This window comes from Trichosurus vulpecula, chromosome 8, assembly GCF_011100635.1.
Source record: "Trichosurus vulpecula isolate mTriVul1 chromosome 8, mTriVul1.pri, whole genome shotgun sequence".
Taxonomy (NCBI): Eukaryota; Metazoa; Chordata; class Mammalia; order Diprotodontia; family Phalangeridae; genus Trichosurus; species Trichosurus vulpecula.
Genome location: NC_050580.1, coordinates 89,730,615 through 89,744,442, shown reverse-complemented (window position 1 = coordinate 89,744,442; position 13,828 = coordinate 89,730,615). Strand labels below are relative to the sequence as shown.

The 13,828-nt window shown below is 41.0% G+C and overlaps 1 protein-coding gene across 1 annotated transcript in view; it reads left to right on the top strand.

Moving 5' to 3' along the window:
- The first annotated feature begins 271 nt into the window (after positions 1 to 271).
- The window catches only part of BTBD16 (BTB domain containing 16), a 104,581-nt gene continuing 91,024 nt past the window's right edge, over positions 272 to 13,828 (top strand). Inside the window, exons 1-3 of the mRNA XM_036736544.1 lie at positions 272 to 289; positions 1,647 to 1,744; positions 13,365 to 13,589. Of these exons, the coding sequence (XP_036592439.1) occupies positions 272 to 289; positions 1,647 to 1,744; positions 13,365 to 13,589 (341 nt within the window). The remainder of the gene's footprint in view (positions 290 to 1,646; positions 1,745 to 13,364; positions 13,590 to 13,828) is intronic.

Here is a 13,828-nt window from a genome sequence, read left to right as displayed (position 1 = left end):
ATTTGGCCTCACCTCCAGGACTCATAGTAACTGGGTACCCTTCTTTCTGTACAAATGAACCCCTGCAAGTATCTTGTTACCATCCCACTTGTCCTAGTCCCAAAGGAATCTTTGACATGGTGTTGAAAATCTAGGTAAACTTCCTCCCACCTCTTTATGATGTAAAGCTATGTTTTCATGAACATGTCCTGTAAGAGTAAGAACTGTTTCTGCTCACTCTGTTTTCCTCCTTTTATGGCCTTTCAGATATTTTTCTCAAAATTAAGAGATAATGACTCTAACAAGTTGGGTAAGTACAGTTCTGTAGAACCCATTATTAATACATGTCCAAAACTGAGTTCATTATCTCCCCTCCTCCAGCCCCCTAAACTGCATCTTCTTTTGACATCACTATGTTACGTTTGGCAGTCGTATCCACACAGAGCTTATTTTCTTTTTAAAATTAAATTTTATTTTTTCAGTTATCAAGAATTTTTTTCCTCCCTCTCATTTCCTCCATCCAAAAAAGAAAAAAGAAAAACCAAATCCTCACGTAACAAAACAAACCCTGCATATAACAACATGGTCAACCGAAAATAAATTTCCGTATTAGCCATGACCAAAAATGGGTGTTCATTCTTCATTTTTAGTCCATCACCTCTCTGTCAGGAGAGAATATTTTCCCCTAATAGCAGAAAACAACATTATAGAGAAGAGGTGGAAAGGGAAGATGGTTTAGGTCTGGGGAGCCCCCTGGAATAGTGAATAGAGTCATAGGGAAGTTGAGTGACAATCCCTTCCAAGAAGGGATGATACTTGATTTGATCCCTGTGCCCAATGCAAAAGGTAGAAAGCTGGGGTGGGAGAATATCAGGACAGGTGGCAAGATGGCACCGGGAGCCAGCCGGATGGGTTTGAGTGTTACACGTAGTGGGCTGCTATAGGCTTACACTTAGTCAAAGCCCTCTCCTTGCTTACCTTACTGAATTCCCACCCATCTTCTAAAAGCTCAACTTAAACACCATCTTTTTTTTTTTACTCCACCTTTCCTAATGCACTTCTCAAGCATTATTGACATTATCTGTGTTTGTGTCTTGGTTCCCTGCTATTGTGTAAGCTCTATGAGGGCAGGGGCCTTGTCTTGTGTCACTTTGGTGACTCCCTTAGCACCTATCACAGTATTATCTGCACACAGTAGGTACAATCTGTGTTGCTCTGAATTGAGTAGCTAGGTTAAATAGCAATATTTGATTTCCCTCCAGATCTTTCATTCAGAATGAGTGTCTTCCTAGCCAATCTTAGCTCACTTTATTTAGGGTGTCCCATATTTCTTAGTGTAGTCTTAAGCTTTAATCGCTTAGACTTTTGGGACACCCTGTATCACACCATGCTTATGTAAATATTTCACCTCCCATACTTTTCTTTTTTACTCTTATTCCTCCAATGAGGAGTCAGATTATAGAAGGTCTTGGAAAAGGTCATTAGCGACTTTCAGTAATGACTTCAAATTCTCACTTCTCTTTAGCTGGAGGCAGCTGATGGAATGGGGAGGGCACTGGATTTGTAGAGAGAGGACCTAGATTTGCATCTCAGATCTGCTGCTTCCTAGCAATGTGTTTTGGGCAGGCCACTCCTACTTTTCAAGCCTTGTTTTGTTCATTCTACAGATCGACTCCAGGGACACACCAGCGGGAATGCAGTTTGGGATGAGGACTCCCAGAGACTCCGTGGGCTACACAAGGAAATATAAAAGGGTAATCTTCAGGTAAGAGGAGCAGCACCCAAAGGGTCCAGATGTACTTTAAGACATTTCTTACTCTTCTGGTTCACGGTCCCTCTCCCACTCCACAGAACCTGGAATAACATATGTATGTTGCTCTCTATTTTCCACCCAGTTTCCTGAAGCTGATTCTCTGCTTGTAGCTAAGCAGTTCATTTATTGTTCAGTTATTTTTCAGTTGTGTCCAACTCGTTGTGACTCCATTTAGGTTTTCTTGACAAAGATATTGGAGCAGTTTGCCATTTCCTTCTTCGAGTCATTTTACAGATGAGGAAACTGAGGCAAACAGGGTGAAGTGACTTGCCCAGGGTCACACAGCTAGTAAGTGTCTGAGGCCAGATTTGAATTCAGGAAGATGAGTTTTCCTGACTCCAAGCCTGGCACTATATCCACTGTGCCACCTAGCTGCCCCTAGCTAATTCATAGTAACTAGTATACAAACAACTAGTATTACAAGCAGTTCAGAGTAACTAGTAATAAAACTTTATTGGAAGAAAGGAAATGAAACAGATTTTGGAATGGGAAACCATGGGGCTTCCCTAAGAAGATGCCCTCTCCCATAAAGCGCTATCTGTGCTTACCATAAATGGAAGCGCAGGAATACAGCTGTCATCTGTTGGCTTGACTTTCTCCATCCCCACTTGCTCAGGCCAGCACGGCCACTTTTCTAGAGCCTGTCAATCACTGACATTGCCCCAGTCCTACATGAGGGCAGAGCATCTCTCACTCGAGGCCTCTTCTTGCCCCTTGGTTGCCAACACTTTCTTAGCCCCTCCCTTCCTTTACTTTGTCAGATCTCTTTCCTCCTTCCTTCTCCCACCCATTACTCTGCATATCCCACGGGGGGGACACATTTTATTCTCTCCAGTCACTCAGATATGGAAAGGAAAGAACAAATACGCCTGGACTTCGAAATAGCAGGAAATGTGATTTAAAAAAAGATAATCACAATGCATTTTTACATCTATTCCTTAACGAGCTAAATTAGTGAGTGATCTTGCCATTAACCTTTAGGCTCAAGTAAGTCCCTAGACTATGAAATTTCTTGCCTTGTTTAGCTTATCAACACAGGGCAAGACATGAGAATTAACTCTAAGCAGTGATGTTAGTGGGCTTTTCTGCCTAAAATACCATGTTCCCAAGCATAGCCAATTGCACCAGTTGGCCTTTCCACATTTTTTTAACAGTGGTTTCCTAGTGCAGAAGTGTGGTCAAATAGAAATATTATATTTGGGGGCTACTTGGACAGTAAGGCATCCCCAGGGTGGCCTGCTCACTGGCATAATGGACAGGATGTTAAATATATGGAGTCAGGAAGAAGCAAGTTCCCATGCTGTCTGAAATAGTAGTTCTGTGACCCTAAGAAGGTCACTTACATGTTCTGTGCCTCAGTTTCCTTATCTGTAAAATGAGTTCATTGGACTCGATGGCCTTTAGGTTTCTTAAAGCTCTAAATCTATGGTATAGTAGAAAGAACTCTAGACGTGGTATCAGAGGACCTAGATTCAGATTCCACCTTTAAAGACCTGAATTCAAATCCTGCCTCCGACACTTACTAGCTGCCTGACTGTGGGTGAGTCACTTAACCTTCTCCCAGCCTCAGTTTCCTCATCTGTAAAAGCACCTACCTCACGTGGCTAATAATAACACCTACCTCACAGGGTTGTTGAGAAGATCAACTGAAATAATGTCTATAAAGCATTTTGCAAACCTTAAAGAGCTCGAAAAATGTTGGCTACTATCGCAATTGAAATTTAGGTAAACTGAGGCAACAAAGTTCAAAACATGTTCATGTTACCAATGAAAAGGAGTCTATAGGGGCAACTAGGTGGCAAAGTGAGTAGAGCACTGGCCCTGGAGTCAGGAGGACCTGAGTTCAAATGTGACCTCAGACACTTGACACACTTACTAGCTGTGTGACCTTGGGCAAGTCACTTAACCCCAATTGCCCTGCCTTCCTCCCTGCAAAAAAGGGGGGGGGGATCTATAGCTCCTCCACAAGCCAAAAGACTCTGAGGTGGGGTTTACAAGGCTTCATGGTTTAAGGAAAGTGGATAAAAATTGAAGAGCAGATATGCAGGATGCAGGATTAAGTCCTCTGATTTCTGTTGGCGGGAGGGATGAGATTTTCTTCCTTGTTGCTAGGGAAAGCTGATTGATTGTGTCCACCTGTATCAAAGACAGCTAGCTAGGACAGCTAGTGGTACAGAGATAACAAGTCTCCTTGACGTAAAGATAGAACAGGGATCTACAGGAAGACCGAACTTAGGGATTTCTAAACTTAACTCAGAGACAAAGAAATGTGACTTAGCAGTTATATAAAATGGTGTTTGGTACAGAATAGAATCAATTACAAAATGAAATTAATTTGATTTTCTTACTACTAGTAGCAGCAGCAGCAGCAGCCAATAGCTACGTGACCTTGGACAACTCATTTAATCTCTCTGGGCCTCAGTTTCCTCATCTGTAAAAATGAAGGTAGTGGACTAAATGACCTCTAAGATACCTCCCAACTCTAAATCTATGAGGCCTTGAGCCTATGACCCTTGGCGTACTAGGCAGAATATCAATGAGTTTCCCAGGAAAGAAGGGCTTCAGTGAGTGGTGGGAAAGACTCATGCTACGCACAGGTGGAGATAGTTGAGATGAATGGTTGAAACACAAGAGAAAAGGTTGAGAAGTACGGTATGTAGGGGTCAAGGTTAAGAAAGAATTAGGGCAAGAGGCACAGAATGTGAGGTGTGTGAGAGCTCAGAGATCATCTTGTCCAATCCCCGAAGGGCTTGCCCAACATCACGCATTTCTCTTCATTACAAAACGATACTAGAAGCCGAGTCTTCTGATGCCTAGTCCAGTGTTCTTTCCATGATGCCATGCCATGAGTCCAGGGGACATACTTCCTTGTGCATACGTGCTGTGGAGGAAGGCGAATGAAGGAGAGTTCGGAGGTGAGGTAGTACTAATGATCCTAAAAAAGGAAGAAAAGAGGAAAAGATGACCTCAGTGGTGCTGTCATTGGCAGCAGTGGAATTGTCCATGGCAACTAGAGGATTCAGTGGATAGGCTGCTGGGCCTGGAGTCAGGAAGATTTGTGTTCAAATCTAGCTTCATATGCTTACTAGCTGTGTGACCCTGGGTGAGCCATTTAATCTCTATTTGACTCAGTTTGCTCAACTGCAAAATGGGGATAATAAAGCACCTGCCTCCAGAGTGGTTGTGCGGCTCAAATGAGATAACATTTATAAAGCACTTAGCATAGTGACTCACACATAATAGGTGCCTAATAAATGCTTTCCCCCTTCTCTTCCTTCACCCCTGTTTATTTAAAAATAAACTGAAGGGAACAGAAGGATATACAAGCAGGCAGTGTCAGAAATACCATGTTATATTTGAATTTTTAAAAACTGAATATAGTAGAGAAAAACCAAACTATATATATAACAGAAGTTGACAATTTCATATCTAATTCCTTTTCTTTTTGTTTTTCTTTGTATATGAAGTGTTCATGTTTGTTGATGTTTATTAAGTTAATAATAGAAAATATTATTTTAAAATAAGAAAAAGCAACCCTCTTTTCCCCCTCTCCCAAAAAGGAAATGATTGGGCACCCCAGCCTAATATACAGATTTGTAGGGGCCCAGCCATTGGAAATGTGGGTCATTCCCAGACTTGTAAGGGAGCTTAGGCAAAGCACATTCTTCAGAGCAGCTCTTATAATGTGGTTCAGTGAGCAAACAGACCTACAGGGCCATGGTTCCATTATACCTGCAGCCACATTTCATTCACCCTGGCAACTCTGTCTTGTATTATCTTGCTGTGATTTTCCACTCTCCTTTGACAGCCCCCCACCCCAGTTGGCCTGTTGCTCATGGACAGACCTCCCCAGCAATGGCCTGGTTTTGAGCTTGACACCTTGCAGTACAACTTAAGAACTCTGCCAGAGACCCCTGAAGCTGTGGAGATAAAGGTGACTCATTCATTCAACAAGCATTTCATATTCAACAGATACTTACTGAAAGCCTACTGTGTGCTGAGCCCTGGATCATGTGATTCAGACTGCTAATCCAAGGGTCAGGAGACCTGATTTTGCCTCGTAATTCTGGCCACTACCAGCGCAAGTTAAATTATTAGAGAGTCAAGTCCTGACAGTGTAAAAGAATTGTAATTAAGGATTCCTGACCCCCCCCCCTCCCCGGGCTTCTTTTTCCTCTTCTATGAAACTGAGGGGATAGTGTTGCTCCATAATCTCTACAATCCATTTCATCTTTAAAACTCTACAGCCTTATGAATTATTTCTGTTCTCTCATATAGTGGCCAGCAGGGGGTGCTATTGTGTTCAACATGTATCAGGTCCTCAGGTTATCTGTCTTACGATTCATTTATTCTGTGGTACTTCTCCCTCTCCATCCCTGGTCTTTGGTTTCCCAGACCAAGTTGTGGGAAAGGTTGAATTATACCTCAGCATTCTTCTGGCCCTGCTTTCCATCCAAGTTTCTGCCTCTAAGACCAGTTCTTGGTCCTCAGGAGAGTGGATAGAAACCATTCATTAATATTTTTTAGAAAAGCACAACAGGAAAACATACAGGATTTAAAATAACAAAGATAATTAGTTAATGTTGGTCCTGTATACTAAGGTACTAGCAGGTAACCAAGTCAACCACACATATTGAGTGCTGCTGTGTGCCAAGTACTGTGCTAAATTCTAGGGATACAAAGGCAACACCCATTGCTGCCCTCAGGAGACTTGTAGTCTAATGGGAGGAACAACATGTAAACAGCATGTAAACATACAGAATAAATAGGAGATAATCGTAAAGGGCAGGCACTAGTGTTAAAGGGGATCAGGAAAGATTTCTTGCAGATGATGAGATTTTAACTGAGAACTGAAGGAAGCCAGAGAAATCACAGGGTGGAGGTAAGGAAGGAGAACATTCCAGGAATGGAAGACAGGTAGTAAAAATTCAGAGTTATCTTCTGTGAGGAACAGCAAGGAGGCCAATGTCTCTGGATCACAGAGTATGTAAAGGGGAATAAGGTGTAAGAAGACTGGAAAGGACTTCAAAATTTTTAATTAAAAATTTAAGTTAAATTTTAAAAATTTAAATTTAATTTTAAAACTAATTTAAATTTTAAAATTATTTCAGTTTTGATGTTTTGAATTAAAATTTAAATTTTTTAAAATTATATTATAATTTTACATTTAATGTAAAATTTTCAGAATTTAAATTAAATTTTAATTTAAAAATTTTCAATTAAAGTTTTCAATTGAAATTTTAAAATTTGATTTAGAAGTTTAAAAAATTTTTAAATTAAGGAATGGACTGGGAAGTTAGGTGGTGCAAACTCATCTTCCCAAGTTCAAATCTGGTCTCAGACATTTACTAGTTATATGATCCTGGGCAAGTCACTTAAACTTGTTTGCCTCAGTTTCCTCATCTATAAAATGAGCTAGAGAAGGAAATGGCAAACCACTTCAGTAACTTTCCCAAGAAAGCCCCAAATAGGGTCACAAAGAGGGACATGAATGAAGACAACTGAACCACAACAAAAGGAAGGGAGTAGGAAGCACCCAGGTTATGAAGGACTTTAGAAGTCAAACAGAATATTTTCTGTCTGATTCTGGAGGTCACTGGGGAGCCATTGGAGTTTACTGAATAGCTAACTGAGAAGCATCAGACCTGCACTTTAGAAGGATCATTTTGATAGCTGAGTTAAAGGTGGATTGGATTAGGGAGTGGCAAGGCAAGGAGACCAAAGGGAAGGCTATAGAAGTAGTACAGAGTTCAGTGTCAGAGGAGAGAGGGGACTGTCTGGGAAAGGTTGGGAAAGTAGAATTGAACAGATTGGATGTGGAGAGTTCAAGATTTGAGCATGACCCCTAATTTGTGAGACTGGGAGCATGGCAGTCCCCTTGAGAGTAACAGGAAAGTCAAGAAGAAAGGAAGATTTGGGGAGAAAGAGAAATGAGTTCAGTTTGGGACATGTTGAGTTTGAGATATCTACAGGACATCAGTTTCAAAATGTCTAATAGGCCTCATTTTCCTGATTTTCTCCTCTCTCATCTAAAACCTTTCCTTGATTCATCCTTGTAGTTATATGAGATCAAGGCTTGCAGGCTTGTTTGCTTTTTCCTGTTAATCTCCTAGGCTGGCTTCTCCTTGACGTCCCACTCTTTCTATTGGAAAACAATTTGGTATCATGGAAAATATTGGTCTTGGAGTCAGGAAACCTGGGTTCTAAGCCTGGTTCTGCCTTTTAACACCTGTACACTCTGACTTAAATCCCTTCACCCATTTCACCTCAGTTGCTCATTAATATGAGGGGGGTGTCTGTGGGGAATGAGGAAAATGGGTTAGATTAGATCATCTTCGAGATCTAAATCTATGAAACTATAAATTTTATTATCTGTGTGACCATAGATAAGTCATTTAAGGAAACAAGCATTTATTAAATATTTACTCAGCGTCAGTCACTGGGCTAAGTTGCCTTACAAATATTATCTCGTTTGATCCTTACAACAACCCGGGGAGGCTGGTGCTATTACTGTCCTCATTTTCACTTGAGGAAACCAAGGCAGGCAGAGGTTAAGTGACTTGCCCAGGGTCACATGGCTAACAATCATCTGAAGCTAATTTGAACTCAGGTTTTCCTGATCCCAGGCTCAGCCCTCTATGCACTGCACCACCAACCTTAATCTCCCTGAACTTCAGTTACCTGTGGAGAACTCACACAGGGTGGTCAGAAGAAGCGCTACAAGGACCCTCTCAAGGTCTCTCTTAAGAACTTTGGAATTGACTGTGTGACATGGGAGACTCTGGCACAAGACTGCTCAGCTTGGCATCCCCACGTCAGAGAAGGTGCTGTGCTCTATGAGCAAAACAGAATTGAAACAGCTCAAAGGAAATGCAGGATGTGCACATTTAGAGTATCCACCCCAAATGTTCACACAGACTATTTGTGCCTGAGCTGTGGTAGAGCATTCTGAGCTCATATTGGTCTGATCAGCCATAGCCGGACACATGGAAACTTGACTCTAGCATAGTGATGTCATTTTGGTCCTCTTTGGGAACGAAGGACAACAACCAACCAACCCACCAAAATGGAGATAACAGTAATACTTGTACCACCTACTCTGTGCAGTTGTTCACATCCCAGTGCTTTGCAACCAATCAATCAATCAATGAGCATTTATTTAGCACCTACTATGTGCCAAGCACTGTTGTGGGTGTTAGGTGTACAAAGACAACAATGAAATAGACCCTGCCGTCAAGTAACATAGTAGGTGCTTTTAAAAAATGCTTCTTAGATTAGATTGCCTTAGAAGGGGCTTTGTAAGCTGGAAAGTACCTTTTGAATATGTTATTGTCAATGTGTTCTTTTTATGGCAGGAGAGTTAAAATTTCTCCATTTAGTCCCCCTAAGAGCTGCTCTCTGTGTCACAGGTAGTATCTCAGAATGTAGATTGGGATAGGAGATGTCATTCAGCCTCATCTGGCTGTTGTCAGGATGGATACCTGAGGGGGAGCTCCCATGTTAGCAGTCTTTATAGGAAGCATCCCCTTGTCACAGGCCACGATGTCATCTTAGGTCACTTCTCCCAGGAGTCTATGACTCATTCCAGGGGGCTGCTGTGTTAGTGAGCTTAGGAAGCCAGTCTCACCTGAACCCAGGACAGGAACTGGTTGGAACCTTCTCTACTGTCTCCAGGGAGACCACAACTGCCTCCAGGGGAACCAGGGAGACTAGCTCTCACCTTCAAGAAACTGAAGGGGGCAAACAACAAAGGGCCCTCTGGTTGTCATGAGCCTGATGCGAAAAACAGACTCGGAAGGTGGACCATCCTTTGCCTAAGATCCAGCACCTCTGAAAGCACATCTTTAAATACCAACACTATGACAGCTTCTGCTTTTACCCCAGTCCATTGACCTCAGCCCCAAGAATTCTAGAGCTTGCCAGTGGTAAGTCTCACTTGGTGGTGTTATTCCATTTCAGAGAAAATCAGAACAGTCAGAATGGCAGAAAAATACTCTGGACCTCTAAACGTTATTCTCCATCACTGATTCTCAAACCAGACACGGGCAGGCTTATTAAAATTATATTTTAAAGTGAAACTGGCATCTTTGGAAGATTAATAGAAAGAGAAGGCAAAGTAGAAGCAATGAACCATTGACCTTTTCTAATACGAGGAGGCAGTGTAGCCCAGAAGAAAGGAAAGTATTCTGGACTTGGGGTCATATGGAACTGGGCTCAAATGCCAGCTCTGATGCTGGCTACCTGTGTGACTTGAGTCAAGTCACTTGACCCCTCTTTTCTCCTTTCCTTCTCCCCATGTCCATATTTCCCTAGAGTTCTGACCATAGGCAAATCGCAACCTCTCTATGCTTCAGCTTCCTTATCTGTAAAATGGGAATAATGTTTGCCACACTTACCTCCTTGCGTTTTTGTGATTAGTGTTTTGTAAACCTTAAAGCAAATCTCAGATCTGCAGCCCACCAGCCACAGAACTCCATAGAGGGAGAGAACCAGATTAAAATGTAATTGGGAAATGTTTCACAAAATATCCAATACAACATAGATAATGTTAATTTGTGGTTTTCTAAGTCAATAAGAGAGGGGCAGCTAGGTGGCACAATGGATAGAGCACTGGCCCCAGAGTCAGGAGGACCTGAGTTCAGATCTGGCCTCAGACACTTACTGTGTGATTCTGGGCATGTCACTTAACCCTGACTGACCCCCCCAAAAATAAAAAACAAAAACCCAAGTCAATAAGAGGCTTGTGGGGATCAGTTTCTTTTTAAGTCTGACACTACTGTTAAGTGCTATGTAAGAGTGTGTTGTCATCATTATTTCTTGCTTCAGAAGACCTCAGGAAATCAATTCTAAGAGGTGCAGGATACCCAACATCCTGGTGAAACTACATCTATACCGGTAAGACCTACAGCTTGTTTTATCACCCAGTCCAAAAAGGAGGACAGGGCTGGCCTCCTAAGATGTGCAAGAAAGGGAGGTCCTTTAGCAAGGGAGGAGGATTGAGAAAGAGAAAGTCCTAGCTGACCTGCATATTTGGATATAGTTCTTTGTAATTTATATGCTTCCCAGAATATAGAGCCACATGGGATACTCTTACATCTTAATGTTGTAGACCCCATTGGTAGTCAGTCTGGTGAGAAGCCTATGAATCCCTGGCTCATAATGTTTTTAAATTCATGAAATAAAAAAATAAAATTACAAAAGAAACCAATGACATTGAAATACAGTGATCAAAACTTTTTTTAAAATTTTAATTTTAATTTAATTTAAAATTTTCTATTCTAGAGCAACCCCCCCCCCTCATTTAACAGATTAAAAAAACCTGAGACCCGGAGAAGTTAATTGACTTACTCAAACACAGTGTTATTTTCACATACACTGAAATGCACATTTTCCTGTAGGGAGATGCCCTAAAAGAAGAGTTAAGTGCTCTTTTCAGAGCAAGGAAGAAGAGAAGGACCCTTTTCCAGTCCCACAGGTTTAGCTGAGGGGTGAGGGAAGAGTATAAGAATGGGTAAGCAGTGTCATTCAATGAGTAACTATGTCCCAGGGCTTATTAGTAGACAAAAAGAGTGGAGTTACCAGATGCATAGTATGAAACCTCTTAGGGTTCATCTCCTAAAGCTCCACTTGCAAGATAACTGTTGATTCTACAAAGTTTCCTATCAACAAGTCTTCTGCTTGATGAGAGAGAACGTAGTGAGGACCACCTAGCCTAGAGTTTGTGGTTGCTTATGGCCCCGTCTCTACTGACTCCTGAGTGGAATTAAAGCATGTTGCTCTTAAATTGTTAAATGACGGCCATAGCCCAGCAAAGAAGAATGGCCAAAGAGAAGTGTACCTCTGCTAGAAACATGCATTTGATCTTAGTTATTCTTATCATTTTACTTGGAACGGTTAATATAGATATATCTCTAATTTGCTCTGGGAGAGAATTCACAGGAAAACAGAATCCACACAAAGAAAGCCTTGGGAAATTTGCATCATCTTTGCCTCTCTTCCATCTTTCAGGTGCTTGTCCAGACTCTTTCATAACATTTTGAGAAAATCACATCAGTGAAGAAAATGTTGAGCCAGGTACGTAGACTGTTGTTGTTTCTGGTCCTTCATTCTTGAAGAGGACTGTGATATCAGGGAGGTGATGCCATGACATACAAGTGAATTGGATTTAAGTGGGGGAGGGCTGTGCAAAGTCACCAGCCTCACGTTCTCCTCCAGAGCCATCTGGGTCCAGTGGCCAGATATTCATCAGGATGACTGGAGATGGCCCTGGATGCAGTGGGGGACCTTGGCCTTTTTAAGCTAAGATCTTTAATGGGTCTGAGTTTGACTGAGGCAACACCTGTTCAGTGATTAAGGCTAGGTAAGGAATGAGGCAGAGAATGGCCTCTTTTCCCCAGTCAAAAAAAATTAAAAAGCAACTAGATTAGTGTCCTAGAAAAACCCAGAAAATTGTGACCCAGAAAATCTGTGATTTGCAGAAGGAATAGTTGGGTCCAAATCTCACCAGGAAGTTGTCTTCAAGTCCTACTCAAAGATAGTTACTTCTCACAGTGTTTTCTAGACAATCTCATCTTTAGAGAGTGAATTTTTATAAACTACTAAAAATATATGTCTTTTCTAGCTTGTGTAGCTATCCTCTTCCTGACCTTTTACCTAAAGATGCTCTTATCTTAGATTATGGGATCCAAGTTACTTTGGGGCTTAAAGGCATCTGTCCTCTGACTACAAAGCCTTTACTTTTTTTAAAAAGGTAATTTGCCATTTATTTTAAGGTAAAAATTACATGGTATTCTTTTCTTCTTTACGAGTTAAAAGTTTTTTAGATAGGTATTTTTTGTCTTCATATCACATTCTTTTCCAAATATATTCCTACCACCTTACCCTGTAAGCCTTCTCTTTTAACAATTAAATTATCTCTCCTGGATCTATTTTCCAGGTCAGTGGTTTTTCCAAAAAGATATTTCACATTATCTTCCATTTTTTCATTCCTTTGGTTCTGTTTTATAATATCATGCTTTCTCATAAAGTCACTAGCTTCCACTTGCTCCAATCTAATTTTTAAAGTAGTATTTTCTTCAGTGGTCTTTTGGACCTCCTTTTCCATTTGGCTAGTTCTGCCTTTTTTAACAATTAAAAAAGAAACAGAAAGAAAAGAAAAAAAGCTCAGAAAAAAAACAACCATGCATCAATCATGTCTAACAGTAGTCTCTCACTTCTGCAATGAAGTGAGGTAGATAAATTTTCTCAACTCTCCTGTGGGATCAAATTTAGTCATTGTAGTTATATGCTATTACATTTCATTTTGTTGGGGTTTTTTGTGTGTATCATTTTAGTCATTGTGTATATTATTCCCCTGGTTTTCCTTATTCTATTCCATATAAGTTCATTTGTTTTCCCATGTTCTTCTAAATTTTCCATAGCCATCTTTTGGTAAGGTACAGTAGTATTTCATCACATCCACGTACCACAATTTGGCCAATTTGTTGCCCCACTTGATGGGCACCTATTTTTTAAGAAAGCCTTTATTTTCAAGAGATAAATACTTGTAAGAATTAATATTTAACAACAACAGAAACGAGTCAGAAACCCCAAACAATGAGAGAGAGCTAACAAGATTTTCTGTTTCTTTCTTTGGTTACTCAACTCAGAATCCACCAAGGTTGGACCGTAGAATCTCTGGAGTAAATGATCGTTGGCGCTTCCCAAGAGAGCCTTACCTAGGAGACCTCCTGGGGCTCTCCCAATTGTCTAGAGCAACAGGAGTAGATATCGACAATGAGCTGAAGATAATTGACAGGTAGAGAGAATGTAAAGATACATGTCCACAGAAAATCTCACTTCTATAAACTATATTATTAGGTAGCTTGGTCTAATTGTTAGACTATTCAACTGAAGATAGAGGAGTTTATTGTTGTCATTTTTGTTGTTGTTATGTCCTTAGTCTTCTGTAACTTCATCCCCCCCCCCACCTAACTCTACATGACAGTGTGGCAGACAAGGGGCAGGGGACACTAAAATTCACACCAGTTATAGACC